The following is a 24,070-nucleotide window of genomic DNA, read 5'->3' on the forward strand; positions in this document are numbered from 1 at the left end:
CTTTCAGAATTACATAATTATTATCTCAACTATTGTCTCACCTGAGTAACATCAACAGTACAAACTGCTACAGACGTAAAATTCAATTTCTCACAGATACACACTCATAATAAATAGGAAGAGGTGGCCCATGCTTCTGAGACGCCAACATGTATGTATATAGTTCCGTCCCTTGGGCATGGCACAAATGTATGACGTTGGTTTGAATCTCATATACACCTTCCAGTGCGCATTAATTTCAACCTATGCATCGATTCCAGAATTGTATTTGCAGATGTGTCAGCGTCATACTTGTGGGCTTTGCTGTCGTGATGGACGTTTATAGCTCTAAAACCACATATGTGACACATATGTGAAATAACTTCAAAGTAATCTCACCTATTCTCATCTCATCTCATCTCATATCTCATTTCCTATTTCCTTACAGGGCGGTCGGATGATGCTGTATCGGGCATTGCTGGCGATCTTCCCAACTCTTCTGACAATTCTACACTTGCCTCAAGCAACATCGCAGATCCACAATGGTCTGAGCAGGCGAGTTGACTTCCGTCAGTTAAACCGTCGGGCTCAAATACTCGACGTTACTTATTCTGTTTAATGCGAAGTTCGCTCTAGCATAAAACAATTTAAATTGGGAAATACTGTTTGGTTTGAAATACCTGACAATGTAGGGTGGTTGTCATTATCAACAGTTTATGTACATGTATTAGCTCATACATGGGACTTACCTTAAGGAATACCTCAACAGTAAACAACGATTTATTGTACTACTGCATTTTACGTTACAGATAGTTTTACTTTCATCGACAAACTTTGAAATGTGACCTTCATTGACTTGTATGTACTTCTTCGTTGTAGACGTGAACTGCTTGACCAGATATTGAAGAATTCATCACATGATCCCAGAATTCCTCCTGATTACGAAAGAGGTTAATATGATAAACACTATCAATTAGGGAAACAATTATTTAGCCATAACATTAACACCATCACACTTAATGTGAGACAGTCACGACATTGCTGAAATATTGCCGATGTGACGTAAATTTTAACTCACTCATGAAGGTGAGGCACAGAAGTACCGAAAAGACTAGTAGACAGAGTAACCTTTTGGTTGAAAACTCTGTAGAGGCAAACTGGACGTTTACTACAACGAGGAGAGTTCTATGAATATACAATTTCTTTATATTGATATGAGCAACGTCTGGGTGTAGCTACTAACACCGTTATCCAGCAAGTCGCATATATTAATAATATAGAAGTTGTTTATCCATAGAACATTCCTCGTTGTTCAAAACGCCAGCTTCTAAATGCTACTCAAAGAAGTGAACGTTTACGTTTAATATTCCACATATCCCTGCACGGGGAAGTGGGCGGTTTACTCCAAGCCAGAACATTCATAATTTGATCTCAGGATTCCACCCATAAAGCTGATATCGGATCATATAGCATTCTAATTTTCATGAATAGATATAAAAGCCTCAGTGCCTGAGGGTTATTATTGGTCATAAGGAAAGTATAAAACTAAATTTGAAGCCACGAATACATTGAACTTTCAGAAACAGGTTGAAATGATCTTGGAAATGTCATAAATTTAATGTTACATTCGATGTGAAGTAGTTTTCATTGTCGTGCGCTGAAGTTGACTGCCTCTTGTTACGGGTTGAGTCCCAAGCTGTAACTAAACCGGGAACCGGGAACCATTCCGTAAAAGAACTAGGTGTGAAACCAACAAAGTTATGTGATCTAATTATCAATTGTATTGACAATTCAATACAAAGGTATTACTATCTCAGTACAAAATGGAGAGGCAGCACAAGTCACAGACAATCCAATACAAGAGCAGTGATTATGACAATAAAGACTGACACTGATGGTGATATTTACCTCTAAGCGCCAGGGCTTAATGATCATCACACCCAGTGTCGTCTTGTAACATAGGATGTCATGTAAGATGAGAGGCAATAGGTAGCTCCCCTTAAAGGCTAAAAGAAAACGACGCTGCAAAATTCAATAAGAAAGATTATTCTGGAATAAGCTCCTTGTGGTACATTCCAGGCCTGTGTCTAAATCTAGCACCAGTCTAAATATAGCACATCGATGTCCCTTAAGGAATGCACAGGTCCGATGCATAACAGCTTAAACATTGTTACACAAGGAATAACACTGCCTCATAACTTTTTGTGCCATGGATTGTAACTTTAATGCCAGAATGCTCTCCAAGACTAATTGCCATAATCTCTCACGAGTGCCTTACGTTTCAATGAGGCTAACTAAATGTTTTGCATTTCAGACCAGCCGACGAATGTTACCCTCCAGATCCACATACTCAGCTTCGATTCCATCAACGAAGGGTCTATGGTTAGCGTATAAATCATTCAAACTATACAATCGATCTGTCTCGTTTTCTCAGGTTTCGTGCCAAACCTGACTGTAGGTATTCTTTATATTGTCGGGTTGTTCAGTTTCGTAAACTCCGAACAGTCTTTCAGCAGACAAGGCAATGCTTTTCAATTACCGATTATTGAATATGGCACAGTACGACATAGATAATTGTCCGGAGTCAGACTTCATATGTCAGTCAAGTAATTATTCTATCGGGAATTCTTAAAAAGTGTTAATTAGTGGCTCTTTAATGCAGCGAAACTCGTAACAAGTGGAGCTATGGGAATAAATGAAAGTGGAGTATTCATTAGTTGGAATGAATGGGTTTGTATCAACCCTTTTGGTTGAAATCTTCATGTTAGTGACCACACGTCACCCTTAGAACTGGAGAAGGTTGTGCTGTTCTATGTGTGTAATGCTGAGTGGTGATTACGGAGTTGGATGCTGAGTGCTGATGTAAGTGTCTGGATGCTGAGAGCTGATGTAAGTGACTGGATGCTGAGTGCTGATGTAAGTGACTGGATGCTGAGTGCTGATGTAAGTAACTGGATGCTGAGTGCTGATGTAAGTGACTGGATGCTGAGACTGGATGCTGATGCTGATGTAAGTGACTGGATGCTGAGTGCTGATGTAAGTGACTGGATGCTGAGTGCTGATGTAAGTGACTGGATGCTGAATGCTGATGTAAGTGACTGGATGCTGAGTGCTGATGTAAGTGACTGGATGCTGAGTGCTGATGTAAGTGACTGGATGCTGAGTGTTGATGTAAGTGACTGGATGCTGAATGCTGTTATATGTGGTGGTGGTGGGATGCACAGTGGTTGTATACTGGAGTTGCTGATGTAAGTGACTGGATGCTGAGCCGCTTTGCAAGTGATTCCAGCTGAATGCTGACGGCCAGTGACTGGATGCTGAGTGCTGATGGGCTTGACACATGCTGTACCTGATGTGGTGAATCGATGCTGGGTCTTCGGCATGACTGGAAGCGAATGCTGATTAAGTGACTGGATGCCCCAGTGCTGATATGGAGTGACTGGATGCTGAGTGCTGATGTAAGTGACTGGATGCTGGATGCTTGAGCGTGCTGGATTTATGGATGTTAGATGTCTGAGTGGGAATGTTTGTAACTGGATGTTGAGTGGTGTTTTATGGATGTTGCTGATGAAGTGAGTGGGGTTTTATGAAGTTGGATGTTGAGTGGCGTTTTATGTAGTGACTGGATGCTGAGTAGTGATGGAAGTGACTGGATGCTGAGTGTTGATGTAGTGGGATGTTGAGTGGCGTTTCATGTGAGCTGGATGTTGAGTGGTGACTGGATGCTAGTGCTGATGTAAGTGACTGGATGCTGTGCTGATTAAGTGACTGGATGCTGAGTGCTGATTTTAGTGACTGGATGCTGAGTGCTGATGTATGTGACTGGATGCTGAGTGTTGATGTAAGTGACTGGATGCTGAATGGTGATTTATGTGACTGGATGCTGAGTGCTGGTGGGAGTGACTGGATGCTGAGTGCTGATGTAAGTGACTGGATGGAGTGCTGATGTGGGAATGTTTGTAATGGGATGTTGAGTGGTGCTTTATGCTGATGTAAGTGACTGGATGCTTTATGCTGATGTATGTGACTGGATGCTGAATGTTGATGTAATGACTGGATGCTGAGTGTTGATGTATGTGACTGGATGCTGAGTGCTGATTTATGTGACTGGATGCTGAGTGCTGATGTATGTGTGAGGATGTTGAGTGCTGATTTGATATATGTGACTGGATGCTGAGTGCTGATGTAAGTGACTGGATGCTGAGTGATGTATGTTATGCTGAGTGCTGATGGATGCTGAGTGGCGATTTTATGTGAGACTTGATGCTGAGTGCTGATGTAATTGACTGGATGCTGAATGCTGATGTTGTGATGATGCTGAATGCTGATGTTTATGGAGCTGGATGCTGAGTGGGAATGTTACTAATGGGATGCTGAGTGCTGTATATGTTTATGGAGTTAGATGCACAGTGGTGGTGGGATGTTGAGTGATAATGTACGCCGCTTTTGAAATATTCCAGCAATATCACGGCCAGGGGAATGGGCTTCACACATTGTAATGGGTGAATCGAACCAGTGGTCTTTTATGACGAGCAATGCTTTAACCAGTAGGTTACCCCACCGCCCATATGGAGTTGGATGCTGAGTGGGAATGTTTGTGGTGGGATGTTGAATGGTGTTTTATGGAGTTGGATGCTGAGTGGGAATGTTTGTAATGGGATGTTGAGTGGTGTTTTATGTACGATTGAGTGGGATGTGGGATGAGTGGGAATGTTGAGTTTGTAGTGGGATGTTGAGTGGTGTTTTATGGAGTTGGATGTTGAGTGGTGTTTTATGGAGTTGGATGCTGAGTGGGAATGTTTGTAATGGGATGTTGAGTGGTGTTTTATGGAGTTGGATGTTGAGTGGTGTTTTATGTAGTGGGATGTTGAGTGGGAATGTTTATGAGTTGGATGCTGAGTGGGAATGTTTGTAATGGGATGTTGAGTGGTGTTTTATGTAGTGTTAGATGTTGAGTGGTGGTTTATGTGAGTGGATGTTGAGTGGAGTTGGATGCTGAGTGGGAATGTGGTAGTATGGAGTTGGATGTTGAGTGGGAATGTTTGTAATGGGATGTTGAGTGGCGTTTTATGTAGTGGGATGTTGAGTGGCGTTTTATGTAGTGGGATGTTGAGTGGGAATGTTTGTAATGGGATGTTGAGTGGTGTTTTATGGAGTTGGATGCTGAGTGGCGTTTTATGGAGTTGGATGTTGAGTGGGAATATTAGTGGTGGGATGATGACTGGTGATGTTTGTGATAGGATGTTGAGTGGTGATGTATGGAGTTGGATGTTCAGTGGTGATGTAGCCTCTGATTGAGTACGAGTCGTATTAAATCTAAATACACGTTTTCAATATCTGAATTGCAAATATTTGTTGCTTTTGGACCGTTAATAATAATGGATAGTAGTACAAACAACACTCTGAAGCTGACCTGATTCTTACAACACGCAGTTATCATTTGTGTTACTATATCTGTTTGTTTACTTTTATTTCAACGTTTGTTCTATGTCCAGGATTATTCAATCAACATATACCTCCGTGAGAAATGGATCGACAGTCGGCTGGCTTTCATGAACTATACAAAATCTGATTGGCTCGAACTGGATACCCGGATGTTAGATCAGGTGTGGGTCCCTGATGTATATTTCCAGAATGAAAAGAAGGCTGCTTTCCACAATATTACTGTACCCAACAGACTCATACATCTTTACAGGAACGGCACAGTTAATTACAGTCTAAGGTAAGCTTGGTAGTAGTGCCAGCTCTGATGCCTTGATTCACCAAGATGCAAGACACAGGGTTGCACGAGGCACACATCTCTTTTCTCAATTAGCAAAAGATGAAAGGGTCGTTTTTTAATGTATTGATTTATAGCATTCAAGATTATATAACTTCAATAGACTCGCTCAAGGTTAGTGAACTTAATTTGTCAACAATATGGAATTAAACGTGTGCATTATTTAGACGTGTGCATAAGTGCTCAACAGACGACCTTGAATTCAGTAGATGGGTTCAGCGCTTTTATGGACAAAACATCATCTGCCGTGACCTGCATCACACCATGTCAATACAAGTAACCCATGCTTGTCGTAAAAGGCGATTAACGGGATCGAGTGGTCAGGTTCGCTGACTTGGTTGTAAGTTGTTGTTCATGCTGTTGATCCCTGCATTGTCTGGTCCTGGCTGAATTATTTACAGACCGCCGCCAAATAGCTGGAATATTGTTGATTGCGGCGTTAAACGAAACCATCCAGCCATGTCACTACAATGCTACAGTAAAATCCACAGCGAGAATGATTTGGTGAGACCCTCGGCGTATGACGCCACCTTGCAGTGGTTCAATGAGGGCGAATACAACCGGACGGGGCTTCCTTGCCTAGTAGGATGCGACTACAATACAATGAGTAAACTGACAATTTCATGCAAACACATCGTGGCCATAATAATGATGAATTGCATACTTTTCTACAAACATTATCACACTCGAGGCTAATCTAAGTGCTCCCGCTAACATGCGGTTTTGAAACTCACAAGTTTGAACAAATCAAAACAATGGAGTTGGAGTGAATAATTACGGTTCACGGAAACTGTAGAATGGCAGTGAGCAAGGGAGATAGCTGCTTACGGGGAGTGACAAATAAAATAACAGTACAACCTAAAATTGTCACGAGTGGATCACTTAATACAAACAACATTTTATACACTATTCGTTCTCACACAACCATTGAGCAAAAACCTGCTTTCGAGTTACAATTCTACTCTATAAACATTGATGACAGTACATTTAAAAAATGAAACATTTTCCCCATAACGAGTTATACATGGATGGCTACGAGATAATCACAATTACTAAAACAACGGGGACGGCGTCAAAATCAAAGTGATTGTGTCAGCCCAAGGGAAGTAACTCTTTGAGACGTATTGCATCAATTTAGATCCCAAAATCACTAGTATCTCTGACAACTTGAACATGACCTGCTATAATGAAGGGTATGACAGTAATGAATTCAAAGGAACTTTTCTAAGCTGACATCAGGTGTTTTGTCTGTCAGTGTTTTATCAATCTATGGATTGGAAAATAGCCTCCGAAATCTGTTCTACATTGTTAGTGCAAATATAGACAAAGTAGTTGGTAGTGTATGATGTTATCTGTAAATATGTAATTAGTTATTGCCACACTGACCTAGTATAGTATGAACAGCCCCGCTTCCAATAGACTGTCAGCCTGGCCCTATGAATGGTGTATAGTCTTCCCCGTGTATCCTGGAGGATTCATATGAGATGACAGGGCGCTTCAATGATCAATATAGCTTGTGATGCTGCTGTGTAAATTGAAGTATCTTGAGTTCTACCTTTAGTGAACTGGTATTCTAGTTTGACCATGTCCATACTCGGGGGCGTAGGAACGGTTTTCAGAGGAGAGAGAGAGAGGGGCTAAGTGAGAGAGAGGTAGGATGGTTTTGTTAATTTACGTTCATACTGGACTGGTCGCTACTGGCTGACCTCTCTGTACAACAACCCCCGTCACAGGCAGGATCAAGATAAATGAATTAGTTCTTGTATTCTAAGTTTAATGACACTGACACCACATCCCGACATCTATAAAACGTCTCTCGCCTTTATTAATGAAGAATCCAATAAATATACCTATGATTGTTGTGACGATATTTTGTTACGGGTTAATCACTTAGCAATATTCCAGCAATATGGCAGCTGTCTGTAAATAATCGAGTCAGGACCAGACAATCCAGTGATCAACAGCATGAGCATCGATCTACGCAATTGGGAACCGATGACATGTGTCAACAAAGTCAGCGAGCCTGGCCACCCGATCCCGTTAGTCGACCCTTACGACAACAATTTTACTTCAAACTCGCAAAAATGAATATGATTCCTGGGTAATAAAAGAAAGAACATTGAATGATGTCAACTTTATCCTTTATTAAAATGGGAAGACATTATCGGTAATGACAGAAAAAGCAACATTAGACTATTGTATCGGCGAGCATCAGCAAATATTATGGAACCAAATTTCTATTAACGTGGTGGACGCACCTCCCTGTTGGATGGTCCATTGTCAGGATACACAGCTATCCACATCTGATATAGATCAACAACGTGCACTTGCAAACCGATGATTACATTGTATGCAGTAAGTTGACATGTGGGGCACGGTTTGCCTGGAGGCGACCGTGATAGATTCTTGTGAATTTTTATATGCACAGATACAAGCCTCAGTTTGATTGAGTGAGAGGTGATTTAGGTAGCCTAGAACAATTATTTCCGGATATTTCTCGACGTGTAAGCTTGATGATGGAAGGCGAGCAGCTGTGAGATGCTGGTGTAACTCACGAGCAAAGTAACCAGGAAACATATAAATTTGTCCACAGGAAACATCGATCACACAATGCATAGACTTGCTAGAAAAAGTAAACATTTTCACTGCACATTTGTAGGTGTCTTGATCCAAGGGAGACTACTCGTATTTACGAAGAAACACGTGGACATGTGTACTACTTGAACCGCTATAATGGGTTTATAGAAGTTAATTTCTCGACTGTGCGACATTCGGGGAAGTAAAAACCTCACAAAATATTTTTTTAAAAGTCATTAGGTAGCCATAAAGCTGAAAAAATAGGTCAAGTGTCGACCTTGAGGCCATCACAGGGCCATCGGCGTGCGATCATGTGCAGTCTATGCAGCCTTTCGCTTTAACGATATGTTTAGGGAAAATATCATCCACACACGTATTTGATTAAATATGTTCAGTTTAGAACAAGTTTATTGATTACATTGTCATTCAAAAGCAGAAAAAGTCATAGCATCAAATTTAAAGGCAGGCGGTTTGTTACATTTCGTAGTTACAATTTATGGTTGTTACATTTCACAGTTACAATTTATGATACAGATCAACTTCCCTCAGGTAGTTCAGTATCAGATGGGCGCTCACGCGTGAGAACAGATCTTTTAGGTTTGTTGCATCATAATGTGAGTCCCTTGCAGGCGATAAGTCCACGCATTCAAGCAGAATATGCTTGACGGTGAACACCTCATCGCAAGAGACACACATGGGGGGTCCATCCCCATCCGTTTTCAGCAGATAGTCATGTGTAAATCGACTGTTGCCAATACGACATCGTCGTAAAATTACCTCATTGCGTCTTGACTGACAACCCAAGTAGGTATAACCGATTGTTGGCTTCAATTCATGGAGTTTGTTTCTTCCTACTTGAGTGTCCCACCTTTTTTGCATCAGGTCCCGAGTATAGCTTTTGATAGTGGGTTTGAAGTTACTGTATGGGATTAGCAGTGGAGATAGGGGCTTTTCGAGAGCTGCTTTTGCTGCAGCATCGGCCTTAGTGTTCAGTTTAGAACAAGTTAGAATTGTTTGTAGTTAATTAGGATAACTGATATATCTTCGTGTATATTCTGTTGATGTTATATGTTTCTGTGTTCTAGGCTGTCCATGACGCTGAGCTGTCACATGTTCCTGGACCGCTACCCCATGGACTCACAGAGTTGTCCCATCATCATCCAAAGTTGTGAGTGACTATCGGCTTTCCCAGATAACATGTCTATTTTATATCAAATTGACGTAACAATTTCCAGAGTTAAAACCAAACAGCATTAATATTTTGCTATGGTTGATAAATTGCCGTTTAGGTTTAAAAAAGGTTTAAGAGTCCCCTTTCAACCAGCAAAATAGAACACAGACAAGTCTAAAATATTAAATAATATATGTAACAAACAATGAAGGACAATACAGATCTCTAGTACAATGCAATTGAGTCACAAATCTAAAATATTGGGTCACCAATATATAAAATATTAACTCATCAGAGTCTTGACATTCACTGTGAGAACAGATATACAGATTGAAGGTTGTTTACAATGGCAGTAGTTAAGGCAACTCTGAAGTGCTATCTAAAAGGCGTGCCGCTAAAAATACTATTGCCATTGAACATATGGGAGATAGCTTTAAACATTGTGACCCATAATAACTATCACCTAAGCAATGATAATGCAAATTACAAAGAAACACTCTCATAACAATACTGGCAAATGCCATGCGTCTGTGTTAAGGTCAATCCACGCCTCTTTCCTGTAGTGATTTCCACATTTAATGGATATTAAAATAAAATTAATATTGTCGTAAATCCAAGTTTTTGTGACATGTTTACAACAACGATGTTGATGTCACAGAGAGTAAGTGACACTTGTCCAGATCTCAAATGAGCGAAATATTCAAGATAATGTTTACAATCCTGAACGTCTCACTCATATATTACTTTTCCCACCATACTATTTTTTAGACCCGATATGTGGTCTACAATACAGATAATGGAACACATATTATTTCATTACTTATCAATGTAGTTATTCACAACATGTTCGGGTTGCCATTATTGATCACCTGGGCCCTTATTCTCGAAACGTTCGTGGCCCTAAGAATTCTTAAATTTGATCGTAGCCAATGTGTTAAGAATGGGCTTAAGAAGTTCGTAGGGCTACGAACGTTTCGAGAACAGCTAGCCTGTAGAGGAACCGTACAGTGTACGTCTTGTGCTCCAGACACATACACAACAGATAACGTGGTGTTCTCCTGGACTCCCTTCAACCCTATAACAACCAACACGAACATGGAGCTACCGCAGTTCAACTTCCAGAAGTATGAGATAGTGGAGTGCCGGGACGTATATGAAAGTAAGTACACAACTCTTATAGTGAATGACTATTTCGATAACGTTCATTCGAATTTTGTTGTATTTGACAGGTGCCAAAACCGTATAGTTGTACTATTTATTTGGGCATGATAATATAAAACAGCAAAGTCATTTTGTCACAGTCATCATTCGTCATCATGTTAGTAAACATTGATGACTAAATCGTTGTATTGTTCTGGAGTTAAAGTTGATTATTCGTTTATTCTGTGCGTTGTCTGTAGAAATGAATTTTGAAAAACTATTTCACAGAGGTCTTGTTACCGTTGAATTTGGTATCAACTACTCACCTAGAATGCCAGTTCTGATATAATTAGGGATGCAAAGGTATTTGTTGAAAAATAGTTTTCCAACCAATAAACAATTTTAAACTATTTATTTCAAATGTTGACTTGTAAAATGTGTTGGCATCATTTCACGCAGCATTTTACGACTGCTTCCACGTGACCTTGTCCCATTCGTAATAAACCCATAAGGGGCGATAGAGTTACTTCGTAATGGACTCTCATAATATACATGGTACCTGCAATAGAAGACTGACACAATATATACAAATGGTGAAGATCTTAGAACGTTCAGATGTAGCATGTAACACAATCAACATGTACCTGCTTTTGTCTTGTTCCGCCGTTTACTGTGTCAACCTTCGTCTTAATACAAAAGTGTCATATGACGTTTACCTAAGGAAAGTAATATCACTTGTTATAAAGTGTGATGTGGGTGGTCCTGTTTTCAGGTAAAGTGTACGTAAAGCGACTTGCTTAACGCCTTGTATTTAGTCTGGCTGTGGTCGTACCGGAGACTGAAACGGTTCAAGGGGGACTTGTTCAAAACGTACAGCAACGTAGGTCATGATGACCAGGAAGAGAAAGTGTTCCCATCTTCATATCTAGATCTGTGATTGCCTTCCTCGTGAACCATGATCCCGCATCGGGGCTTATTACTTTAATATGAATAGCAAGTTATTTTGTGTACACGCTTTATGTATGTGAAATGACGATTATGTCTACATTTAAGTAATATTCAGGCTATATGACGGGCGTCTTTGTATAATCTTGCCTGGACCAACCTAGACAGTGATTGAAATCATGAGCATCGAGCAAGGTAACTGTAATACAATGACATGTATCAACCAGTCACCGAACCCGACGAGCCAACCTTGTTTTCTTTATTTTCTACCTGTGGTCATGCATACATGTAGGTTGCTGAAGACCATTTCTCTACGTGGTACACGTACAGAGCGATTAAAGTGAACGGATGAATTCGAGTGAAGTGTTATTGTCCCTAAATACAATCCTCCGTCTAAACATTTTCATACATTCGTCAGTGACTTTGGTGGAGCTTTAACACCACTCTGAAAGTGTTTCAGTTTAATGTTTTGTTTGTTTGTTGTTTTACGCCGCAATCAGCAATATCCCAGCTGTATGACGGCGGTCTGTATATTATCGAGTCTGACCAGACAATCCAGTGATCAACATCATGCACATCGTTCCACGCAGTTGGGATACGATGACATGAGTTAACCAAGTCAACGAGCCTGACCACCCGATCCCGTTGGTCGCTCCTTACGATAAACATGCGTTGCTGAAGACCCTTTCTAACCCCGGATCTTCATGGGTTTTCTGAGGGTGGCATCTCTAAGTGGGAGAAATTCTTGGACGTTTAGGATTTGGGTTTAACCCACCAGCAAGGATTTTGGTGTTGTGAAATCCTGAAGCATAATCACGGCGAAACAGAATTCAAACCTTCGATGATAGGATTCGGCCTCGCAAAGGGGGCGCAATTCTGTTAAAACTGCACATCAGACGACTCGACTAGTCAGGCACATTGTATTTCATTTCTATTTTATCTTACGAAATACTTATATACAGTTATCCATGAATATTTACACAGAAACATTATAGTGAAAATATATAACAATGTTGTCCATATTTTCTTTGCAGAAAGATTCGCCTGCATAATGGCCAACTTCAAACTAAAACGAGACATGGGCTATTTCATCCTTCAAGTGTACGTGCCCAGTGTTCTAATAGTAATCCTGTCATGGATATCTTTCTGGATAGACATTGGAGCTGTCCCTGCTCGAATTTCATTGGGCGTCCTCACCGTGCTCACTATGACAACGCAGAGTTCCGGTGCACAGTCGTCACTTCCGCGTGTCTCGTATGTCAAGGCTATCGATGTCTGGATGTCGATATGCTTGTTCTTCGTCTTTACAGCTCTACTCGAGTATGCATATGTTAATGTACAAACACGACGGGCTCAAAACCACCCAGAAAGATATAAAACTAAAACCAAGTCACCCGATACCAGCAGATTACAGCCATCAGTGAGTATTGTCAACAGAACCGTCTAGGTATAACTAAAACACCACTGACTTTTATAACCATTCTAGCGAAAACCGATCTCATTCAAACAGTATGCCAGTCGACCTCTTGTAATGATGACTTTGAATTAGAGGTACAGGATATGTAGTAATTTTGAGCGTGCATTTTATGTTTATATATTTTCCCATTTCTGTCTTAACGCCATAATTGCACTTACTAGGTTTATATACAAACACACAATATGTAGAAAAGCCAAATCATATTCCCTTAGTAACATTCTTGAGATACATGTACACACAGATACGTTCTGTGAGTGAGTTGAAATGGGGTTTAACGTCGTAAGAATATTCCCTCATATGACGACGTGCATGCATATGTTTGTGTGGCTGCTTGTACTAGCCCAGGCTTAACCCGGTTTTATAGAGATAGCTCACTGAGATACCATGCCGCAGTTAAGCATGAATACTCCACAAAGACACAATATACTGATTTCCAGCCGATCAGTCCTTCTTGTACCCATTAATGCCACGGGCCAGGCAGGGACCAACAAGTACCATATTCTAAAGTCTATTGGTATGACGCGGCCGGGGATGGAACCCGCGACCTTCCGCTTCCGGGCGGACGCTCTAACCACTGCACCAAGGAGAGTTTTACGTTCTGTGGAGAAACCAAAGAATGCATGCATTTGGTCAACAAAAGAGATCCTTTATATCTATGGACACACGTTCTGTTGCCAAGCATTCATTCATGCGTACATTTAACAAGATATATAATCGTTATAAAATTGTCTATTCTGTCTATAAGCTTGACAACATGCACTATTTACACTAAACGTTTCTTCTGTTCTCAGGAAAGTGACAGAGAAACAGCTACCACGGTACGGAAGTCATTTATAGCAGCGCGTCAGCTGGACAAATTTTCACGATGGATGTTCCCCCTGATGTTCATCCTTTTCAATATATTGTATTGGTGTATATACCTGCACGTTGACTGAAAAACGTTATATGTGTCTTGAATTTACATTGGACTGTTTTCACTTTTGACTGATGTACAATGTATGCACAGTGTTGGCGACTGAATAACGTCATTTCATGACACATTTTATGAAATACTTTACATTTTTTAGTATATTATTTTTATACATATCTGTACATTAAACGTTAACGTTATGGGTGTCTGTTGCATATATGCAAACGCATAATTGATATCGATATGAACATCGATTATCATTAGCATGTATATCTGGAACAACTTTAACATATTGCTGTTGGAAAATAATCCTTTTTATGCTTCGAATTAAGGCTATAGAAGTCACAAATCGCCGTGGTTCATTTCTTTGATATTTCGATTTTTAGTGCGGTATTTTAAGATGAAACTATTGTGCAACATTACACATTGTAACATGGTGTACTAATCTCGGCCAGCTCGATAAGTAATAACGGTAGGAACAGATATTTCTTTTGTATGTTTAGTCCTTGATATACGTTATCATATTAGCAAGTTTTTATTTCGGAAGAATATAATTTGACTGTTATGAAGTCGATGGATATAATTTCGGTACGTCACAAAGTTTTACCCAATGTTAGAAGGCGTTTTTCAATTGTGTTCCTCTATCTAACCCAACAAACGTGTACATCTGTACACATTATCAAGTGCCTATCTATGACGACAAGTCGTGTATGTTTCACTGATGATATGATGTGGTGATATCAATGTTTATCAGTAGCTGTTGACTTCTCTTGAAGTCATGTCAAATTTCAGTGTTAGTCGAGCTGGAGATAGATATCGACATGTTTTAAAGCATTAATTGCGATGCAAACAATGTACGGAAGTAATTGTGGTTACCCCATGCTAACTGAAATATGTATTCATGCATTCCAATAACGACCACTTTCTGTTTGTGATCGTATCTTCAAACTTGTGATTTTAAGATTTTGAAATAATGTTTACTTAAGTGTTTGTTAAATATACTCTAATATGAAGTCGTATCATATGTGAAGTTAAGTCCTCCGATGAATAACGTTCATGCGAAGCACCTTCTATATACATTGCACCCATTCCATTACAATTGTGTACAAACACGATTCATATTACCTATAAAAGAACGATCCGTTTTTTATAATATCCTTTCTTTCTGAAATAAAATACTCTGACTACGATCATGTGTCGTTACTTGACAGATATATCAGGGGTGTTGCATGAAAGGCGAGTTGTATCCGGAGTAGTGTAAATGGCTAGTTATTGTTTGACGTGTGAAAGTGAACTGTAGACGTTTGTGTGAGGGCTTTTTTAATTTGGCCATACACACGTTCGCACAAAACCTATTATGCTGGAATAATCCATGCGCAAACATGAGAAAGTAGCATCTGTGAGCTGACTCTTGGATATCTAAACGTGTTGCTGAAAGGCCTCTGTATCGAATTGAAACGGGGTGTTAGGTTATAAAAACACATGGTGTGTATGTATTGGTTCAATATCATGAACATTCGAGCTTTGTCAGCTAGCATGTACAGTCAAACACGGTTATGTCGAAGATTAACGGACCTGCGCAAAAACTTCGAGTCATCCGAGGTCCGATACAACCGCAAAATTACGACTAAATATGGAAAACGTAGACACAAGGTTCGACAGATCAACGCTCGACACACCGGTGTTTGACTGGTTTATTTAAGCACTGATTCGCGTACCTCCCGTTAATCCACGGGGTTCTTGACATGTAACAATCAAGTGGTATAACAGTAGCAATACATGAAACGGAGTGCTAGAGTTAAGTTGTTATCTCTCAAATGTGGTATGATTACCTACACCTGCTGACTGAATCTTCCCGATATGATACAAACTTGTAATTGTCCTGAGAGATAACGATATGTTTTAACGGTAGGGTTGTACAATACATGTGTTTCAGCAGTACCAAGACACGATAACGAGAGCATTACACTATACCAAACATACCCACGTTAGGAGTCGAATGTCCAGAAAATTATGATTGAACTGATCAGTGGATCCATGGTTATTCGATTAAAGCACACGAGCAATTCATGTAATTGAACATATTTTTCTAAATATGGAGCTTTTATGAATACATTGTGAACAGACTTTCTGTTAAGTGAAAAACGTGTACGTCTGTTGTGACAGGTGATAGTAAATCCCATCTGAGACAGGAGCATAGGTGTCATGTTCATAGACTGCAATTCACAACCGGATACACGGGGAAAGTATACCATTGTACCTTTGCATAATGCACACAGTGACAACTCCTGCTACCGAGATTATTGTGTACAAACACTACACAGGTATGTCCACGTGCTCCCCAAAACAGCACATATGTCCTTGGAGATGACCCATATACACACACCTCCCATTATTGACATTAACAGACACGACAAACCCATTCCACATCTGTAAGAATCCTCTGCTGAAAGCCTTGTGGTTTGTACAAGTCTGACTATGCAACTCATGTGTCTGTTTGACTACGCATTCAGCAGTTTTTGTGATTGGCACAATGCGATACGATGACAAAGTATGTGTTGATGAATCAATATCAGACAGGTGTTCGCGAAAAGGTGAGCGTATTCTGCCCCACCGGAGGAAGCTGTCATAAACCTATGCAAATATTTGTCAACTGATCCCCTGAGCAAAATCGGGAATGCATTGTACAAATAGAGAATTGCATCAGTCATCATTTGTGTCACTGATTTGTCAGGTGTCAACAGAACTTTGACAGGCAATACGCAGAGTTGTCCTGACATAGTTATTCCGCCCATAATTATTATTTCAGTCCCGAAACCACATCTACCATGTTGCCTGACGTTGACGTTCTCTGACGTTTGAAAGCCTCCAGACGCGTATATGCGTATTCAGAAAGCCAACAGTGATTCTGAACACATTACAAGACCATTGGCGATTTCAAGACATTCTATGCTCTAAACGGGAATTGGTTTTGGCCCCCAAAACGAAAGTCGGTTTAGAGCTATAGGTCCGTTTTATTACATCACGAAGTAGTTTTACATGCAACTGTGTAAAACAATTAATATATATCAAGTGCACCTTTCAGGTATCTATTTCATAATATAAATACAGTTCACCATTCAGGTATCCATTTCGTGATATCAACAGAGTTCATACCATTACATTTTCTCATTTACCAAAGTATTTCCCCAGCTAAATACAACCAGACATCACAAAAAACAGTATTTCAGTTACACCATCCAACGCCGTTGGAATGCGTTTAGGTAACACGTAGCATCTTTCAGAACCGCCATGACATATAGCAACGTGTGATACCATCTGACAGGCCACATGTCCTGAGACACCCAAAACCACATCGGGACTACATAAAATATGTTATGTATGCCTTGACCACGTGTATGGGCTGTATGCAGACGACGTCTAAACCTCTGGTCTGTAACTCTGGTGGCCTGTAGCAAGTGAATTGAATGTTTGGGCTCAATTTCTGAAAGCCTGGCTTCTAACTGATCGAGCTGTGCCCTATGTGAGGACGACCATGAACATTTATTCCATAAACCTGCTCCAAATTCACAGACATATTTAACATGCAAGCCCTCCGGTTTTCATCTCCTTGTAGAGCGGGAAATTTAGTTTAATGACAGATAACCATCATCAGCCATACTGATGTCGCAGACCGATTTCACATCCTATTACTAAGTGTGAACTGAAGAATGCACGGGGTAATAAGGAAATTGATATTATTAATATTTTTACGAGCGACACAAAATGGCTTCATTATGAATCCCAAAACTGGATGAGAGAGTTGTGCTTAATATCACTTTGATATGTAGTCAGTCATAGTGGTTTAGCTTAATAAATATGGGAGAAACGTTGGCAATTATTCAAATCTCATACGTGTATATCCTTGAGCACGAGTATGTGATAAACCTGCAAACAAACCTATGCAAAACCGTACGGATCTTCCATTGTAATAGCAACGAACTGAATTTGTCATATGCACAAGTAACAACAGCCAAATGCAAGTTATTAGAGTCACCCATAAACCGAGTGACGTACCAATCAAAAGCATTTTATGTACAACAATGACGTTCCTGAAACAACGATGGCGCACATGTAACAACAGGGCAAAACAACAGTGCATGTTGTACATGCTCGAGCAACATCAGTAAAATACATGTAATGATAAAAGGGTGTTGTAACATCAGTAAATGGTTTATTACATCAATGATAACATATAACAATAAAGCCTTACATGTTATAACAATGACCACTTTATATGATTAGTGACTCACATATAATGCCAGAGAAGTAAAAGTAACAACATTGATGAACAGGTCGTAACTGTGAGGTTAGTATAACATAGAATAAATCCAAACGAAGAAGCAATTACTGTGACAACATTGATCTTAAAGGGGTTTTTTTTAAAAACAGTAACGCACCGTTTGCATACGTGTAAGTTTCGTGTGTTAAAGTGAGCGAGTGAGTATGGTTTTATGCCTCTTTTAGCAATATTCCGGCTATATCACGGCGGGGGACACCAAAATTGGGCTTCACACATTGTATCCATGTGGGGAATCGAACCCGGGTCTTCAACGTGACGAGCGAACGCTTTACACACTAGGCTAACCTTCCGCCCCTCGTGTGTTAAAGGAAATGATGCGTTTACATGTATATATTCGGCTGACATCAACCGCATCACCCGTACATCCTTTGTGAGTTCTAATGTAACACTTTACATAGACTTACTCCAGTGGACAGCACGTAATCGAGAATAACTGATCGTACATTATGAACAAACTCCCACGCCTCTGGGTAAGGCAACAGTAAACGGTTGTACTATGAGATAAAAAATGCAAACAATGTATCACAGAACGGCAGTCAAGCATAACATCATTCTATGCATAGCTTCACTGTTGCGTTTGTTCCTTTGTAAAGTGTTACCTGATTTGGAAACATTAATAGCAGAAAGTCAGATACAACAAACAAAGTTAGAAAATCGTTCTTTGGTAACACAGAAACCAGGCATAAACATTCCGATCATGATAAAACGTGATCATGATCTTATGTGTTTCTGTAAATATTAAACCGGGTTTTCACAGCTATTTATAGCACAACGTCATAGCGCATTTTGGGAAGAATGAAGAATCCCCCGAGTTGATGTCGTCAATAGGCATGTATACTAATGGTACAGTCCTGTAGGGATGGACACAGTGATTGTACTCATATTACTCACTTATATGTCATATATGTTGTGATTTTTCGTAATCTAATGGTTAGTCAGACAACACCAGGAAGCTAGTAGCCCTAAAGCTTGTTCAATTTATCCAGAGGTCACTGTATTGATATTTCATCCTTGCTTTCAAACTTGTCGTGGAAAGGTCCAGCGGTGACAATATTCTATGCACTGGCTTTTCCATCCAATTAGTCATGTTGGTCGTTCAGAATGTTTTCAGTGCTATCATACTATCACAGGAGCAGTCTTATGAAATGGAAAACATAATCAGTGTCAACAATTCATGCCATTTCCCAGACTAAACACGCAATACAACCACAAACACATTCCTGTCGAATTCAGGCACACGCGTTATACCATTCACTTCTTGAAAATGTTATCAGTCATCCTCCTTCTCCATTAACTGCCAAATGCTTTCATTCATTCGTGTGTTTATATGCATTTCCTTTTTGGTGTTTATCTGGTACCCAAGAACATCCTACTACCCTCGATTCAATGGTAGCCACATATCGACACTTACGTCCCTTCTGTCTTGGGTTCCTAATTCTCAGAACAACAACTGGTTCACTCACATCCACACACGTACCGGCACTTCCTGACCTGGTTTTACGACATTGAACAAAGTTTATAGTTCCCGGAAATCTCAAATTGTCAACGTTCATCATTATTGACGTTGCACAGGGATGTCTCTCGTCCTTGAGGATCCTGTTCTTCCTACTCCAGGAGAGCTCAGCAATCCAGGGATCTGTTTTAGGGACATCTTTCAGGGCGTCCTTCCAAACAGGATCAAAACGGTTCTTCACTTTCGGTATTGTGAATATAAGAATGGGCGGCTGTGTTTTCGTATAGTTTATAATTTTCTTGTACAAATATGTTTCCGTGCGTGGGTTACACAGACATTCATTCTTGAGCGTGCGCCTTCCTGTGACAGTGTACTCGAACACTGTTCCGACTAGGAATACAGTTGTAAGGGTTATCTGAAAAGAAACATATATAATTATGTATGTACACAGACGATTAAATAGGTCATTGACACTGTGGACATCATGATCAATACGGTGTCCAACGTCACATATAATAAGCATGGTTCAAGGTCGTGTATACTATATTAAGAGGAGAATGCCACTGGAATCAAGGAACACGAGACATGTTGATTAATCAGTAATGACGTCTTCCATTCCTAAATCAGCACACCGAGAGTGTATCCTCTGGCAAGATGCCTTTATCATGAGTCATACCATTACATACTCAGCTACAACATCTCCAACATTAGCCATACCATCCCAGACATGAGCCATAACATCCCAAACATTAGCCATAACATCCCAAACATTAGCCATAACATCCCAAACATTAGCCATAACATCCCAAACATTAGTCATAACATCTCCACCATGAGCCATAACATCCAAAACATTAGCCATAACATCTCCACCATGAGCCATTACATCCCAAACATTAGCCATAGCATCCCAAACATAAGCCATAACATCCCAAACATTAGCAATAACATCTCCAACATAAGCCATAACATCCCAAACATTAGCCATAACATCCCAAACATTAGCCATAACATCTCCAAACATTAGCCATAACATCTCAAACCTATGCCATAACATCTCCAACATTAGCCATAACATCCCCAACATTAGCCATAACATCCCAAACATTAGCCATAACATCTCCAACCTATGCCATAACATCCCAAACATTAGCCTTACCATCTCTAACACGAGCCATAACATCCCAAACATTAGCCATAACTTCTCTAATATGAGCCATAACATCCCAAACATTAACCATGACATCCCCTACATGAGCCATAACCTAAAAAAATTAGCAAAAAATCACAAACGCCAACCACAACATCATGACACGACGGCACAACATCAGGAACAGAAAGTCCAATAATCAAGAGACATGACCCAGGCATCCACCTACCAATACCGTGTTGTTATCGTAGCCTACGCTTTGTCATTACACCTGACGCAATCACTCTGTTTTCACAAAGCCTTCATCCACACCTCGTTAATTATACTGATCATATTACCCTTTGTATACATAATTCACTAAATATAACACACATACCATTCCAGTTGTTCACCTGTTAAAAAAACCAAAAATATCCAAGAACCAAATGTAATGATGTTAATAATATCGAATAATCGAATATTTAAATGCCCATCAAAAACTAGGTTAATGTCAAGCAATAGACAAAAACGCAGGTGAACTCAAATATGTACGCATCATTATGTACAAATATGCGCACAAAGTAATGAAAAAATGTATACTAAGCTGAAAACTTATTCACAATTACATTAACAAGTGTGTACCTACATGTAGCCAGTTGTTCATTAAGCTTCCTATCCTTTGACACCAAGGCTCAGATACTGTCCACAGCTTCAACTCACGCCATATATCTGTATAGACCGTGTAAAAATACCTCCACGTATGGACTTAAATATAATGGAAAACCCGGATCGGGTGCGTAGTGGGTGAGCGATCTAAATTCTAACTAGAGTCATGTTGGAGGTTTAAACCAACTAACGTCCCAAAAGCCGGCTTAGGTATACTCCTCAGAGAGTATTTAATTGAAAATATTCAATTGAAAGCAGACGGGTCCACTAGTAAAGGACCAGATACGCTGCATTTAAGTGCGGTATTCGAACATCAAAATAACAAAAACGATTATAATAATCATCATTATTATCATCATCATTATTCTGTTAGCCATTTGTTGACAGTCAGGTTAATCTTATCAAAGTGGAAATATATACAAATATTACCACCACGAGAAACCGTGTTTTGACTGATTTCTCACTGGACCAATAGTAAAGACAGCAAGGGTTAAAATAGCTGGTCAGGTCAATATGGTCGATGAGATACGACGTCTATGTACCAAATCATTAACATACTACTTATTTGGGTATGGCTATTTCTGAAGCCAACCGGTAGAAGCGGTATTTAGGTGCACATTCCACAGCTCGGGAGAGGCTGGGAAACCAGCAACTTACACATAATCCTGGAAACGTGTCTCAACTATGAACACAGGTTCCAACACGTACAGGAGATTCGCTTGTGATCGGTTTGATTGCTACAATATGACAAAGGGACATACCACGACAGTTAAAAGGGTCTACATACTTTGGATCCGTTTTATAGTCATTCGATATTTAGAAAAATTGACGACACGCAGTGACTGTGTAAATCGAACGAAATGTTTACTTGACACACATATCCTTTCAGATCACTATGATGTGTAACGGTTTTGTTCAACAATGATGCAATAGAACATATTACAGGGTGGAATCTAACACGCTGAACATTTCTGTACACATTGATGTCTGCACTGTTGCTTATACATATGTAAGCTATCTTAGTGGTGTAGTTCAATCCGGAATTGTTACGGAATATCATGGAGACCTGTAAATCATTGAGCAGGGACCAGACAACTCACTGATTACTATTATATGCAACTATTTATGCCTTATCAACGATCTCCTAGAGACAGAATACCCAAGTCATGATGAACAGAAAGATCAAACCTCACGAAATGAGCGGGCAGCAAAATTACAACGGGATATACGCCTGATCAGAAAGAACATAAAAGTACCAGAAATAATGTGACAGCGCACAATTTATCATTATATTCTTCATATGTGTATGTTTATCTGTATGTATGTATTTTGTATATATTTGCCACAAATTTTTCTTTCATTTTGAAGAGTTGTAATATTGAAACGTCACTTCATGTAATGGCTCAAGCTGATGTAACGCACTTCGCATATACCATTGAAAGTGTCAACTTAAAACTCAATCCATTGTTTATTGCAACAGTAAATTTCTTAATGACCACCGTGCAGACCAGGCCACAACTGTAGGAACAAACTGCAATAAATCTGACCTAATTGACGCCAATTACCATTGCGACACGGTCATGTGACGTCAGCTATAAACACTAATCCAGACAAGAGTTGTAAAACAAACCGTAATTAAGCTGATGCAACTATCCTGTCACGGTCACGTGATTACCCTTCCAAAACTCGTTTCGGCTTGTCCAATCGATAACTGTTTGTAAAAAATATCTGATCTATGTCAACCAACCAAATCGTAATTACCCTATTATACGTTTTGGCCAATCGCAAAGAATTCCAACATTGATCAGTGATGTTTTCGGCTATAAAAAGAGGTCAGTGATTTCCGATCGGCACACTTGACCTCACAATAAATGTTGAAACATCTCCTTGACTGATCATTGACTTTAAGGAATTCTACATTCTCTTTTAAGGTATGTTCTTTGGTACAACTCTACGAATTATGTCAGATAATGTCATGACTGGAATATATTATTTATGAATAGAAAGTGGCAATATCATGTATATGTTTTTAGTGGCAATATCATGTGTACATTTTTATTTGCATGAACATTGACATGCATATATCTCAGTCGTTATTTGAATATGTAAGTGAACTAGATGTGCTGTCATGGATTAGTTGTGCCTATATTGCACTCATGTATGGACACATGAGATGTACTTTACATCACTAATATGCTGATAGTGAACAAATGTAAATATTGGGTTCAGTGGCAAATATCATTTACATATGAGTTATATGACGACAGCTGAGGTATAATGGTGATTTGTGTTAAAATGATTTGTATGAATGATTCCCAATTATGATTATTATATAATGTTAGGTTGAAAGAAGAAATATTATAAATTGTTATATATACAAGCTCTACCGTTTGAGATCGTAATTCTCCATCAAAATTTGTATATTAGATTATTGTTTGAATGTCTTTTATGCATATGTATTTATGAATAACACACTTGGCCTCACAATAAATGTTGAAACAT

At 39.6% G+C, this 24,070-nt stretch overlaps 1 protein-coding gene and 1 long non-coding RNA gene across 6 annotated transcripts in view; one reads left to right on the plus strand and one right to left on the minus strand.

Annotated features, from left to right (window-relative positions):
* LOC124261751 (glycine receptor subunit alpha-2-like) overlaps window positions 1–21,417 on the plus strand; it is a 51,328-nt gene extending 29,911 nt beyond the window's left edge. For 4 of the 5 annotated variants that reach the window (XM_046696109.1, XM_046696112.1, XM_046696111.1 and 1 more), the window contains exons 2-9: window positions 428–534; window positions 859–929; window positions 2,294–2,361; window positions 5,475–5,701; window positions 9,421–9,503; window positions 10,534–10,665; window positions 12,626–13,011; window positions 13,860–15,168. In XM_046696109.1, coding sequence (XP_046552065.1) covers window positions 437–534; window positions 859–929; window positions 2,294–2,361; window positions 5,475–5,701; window positions 9,421–9,503; window positions 10,534–10,665; window positions 12,626–13,011; window positions 13,860–14,003 — 1,209 coding nt within the window. In that variant the 5' untranslated portion in view covers window positions 428–436 and the 3' untranslated portion in view covers window positions 14,004–15,168. Of the gene's footprint in view, window positions 1–427; window positions 535–858; window positions 930–2,293; window positions 2,362–5,474; window positions 5,702–9,420; window positions 9,504–10,533; window positions 10,666–12,625; window positions 13,012–13,859; window positions 15,169–21,406 lie in introns of those variants that run through there. The other variant, XR_006894408.1, reaches the window with a different exon arrangement.
* Window positions 1–21,634, minus strand: part of LOC124261753 — a 32,666-nt gene extending 11,032 nt beyond the window's left edge. Inside the window, exons 1-3 of the long non-coding RNA XR_006894409.1 lie at window positions 21,549–21,634; window positions 18,837–20,188; window positions 725–728 (exon numbers count right to left, since the gene is read on the minus strand). This is a non-coding gene — a long non-coding RNA (uncharacterized LOC124261753). The remainder of the gene's footprint in view (window positions 1–724; window positions 729–18,836; window positions 20,189–21,548) is intronic.
* Between the last annotated feature and the right edge of the window lie 2,436 nt (window positions 21,635–24,070).

This window comes from Haliotis rubra, unplaced genomic scaffold (assembly GCF_003918875.1).
Source record: "Haliotis rubra isolate DU_JTF1 unplaced genomic scaffold, ASM391887v1 Scf808, whole genome shotgun sequence".
NCBI classification, from domain to species: Eukaryota; Metazoa; Mollusca; class Gastropoda; order Lepetellida; family Haliotidae; genus Haliotis; species Haliotis rubra.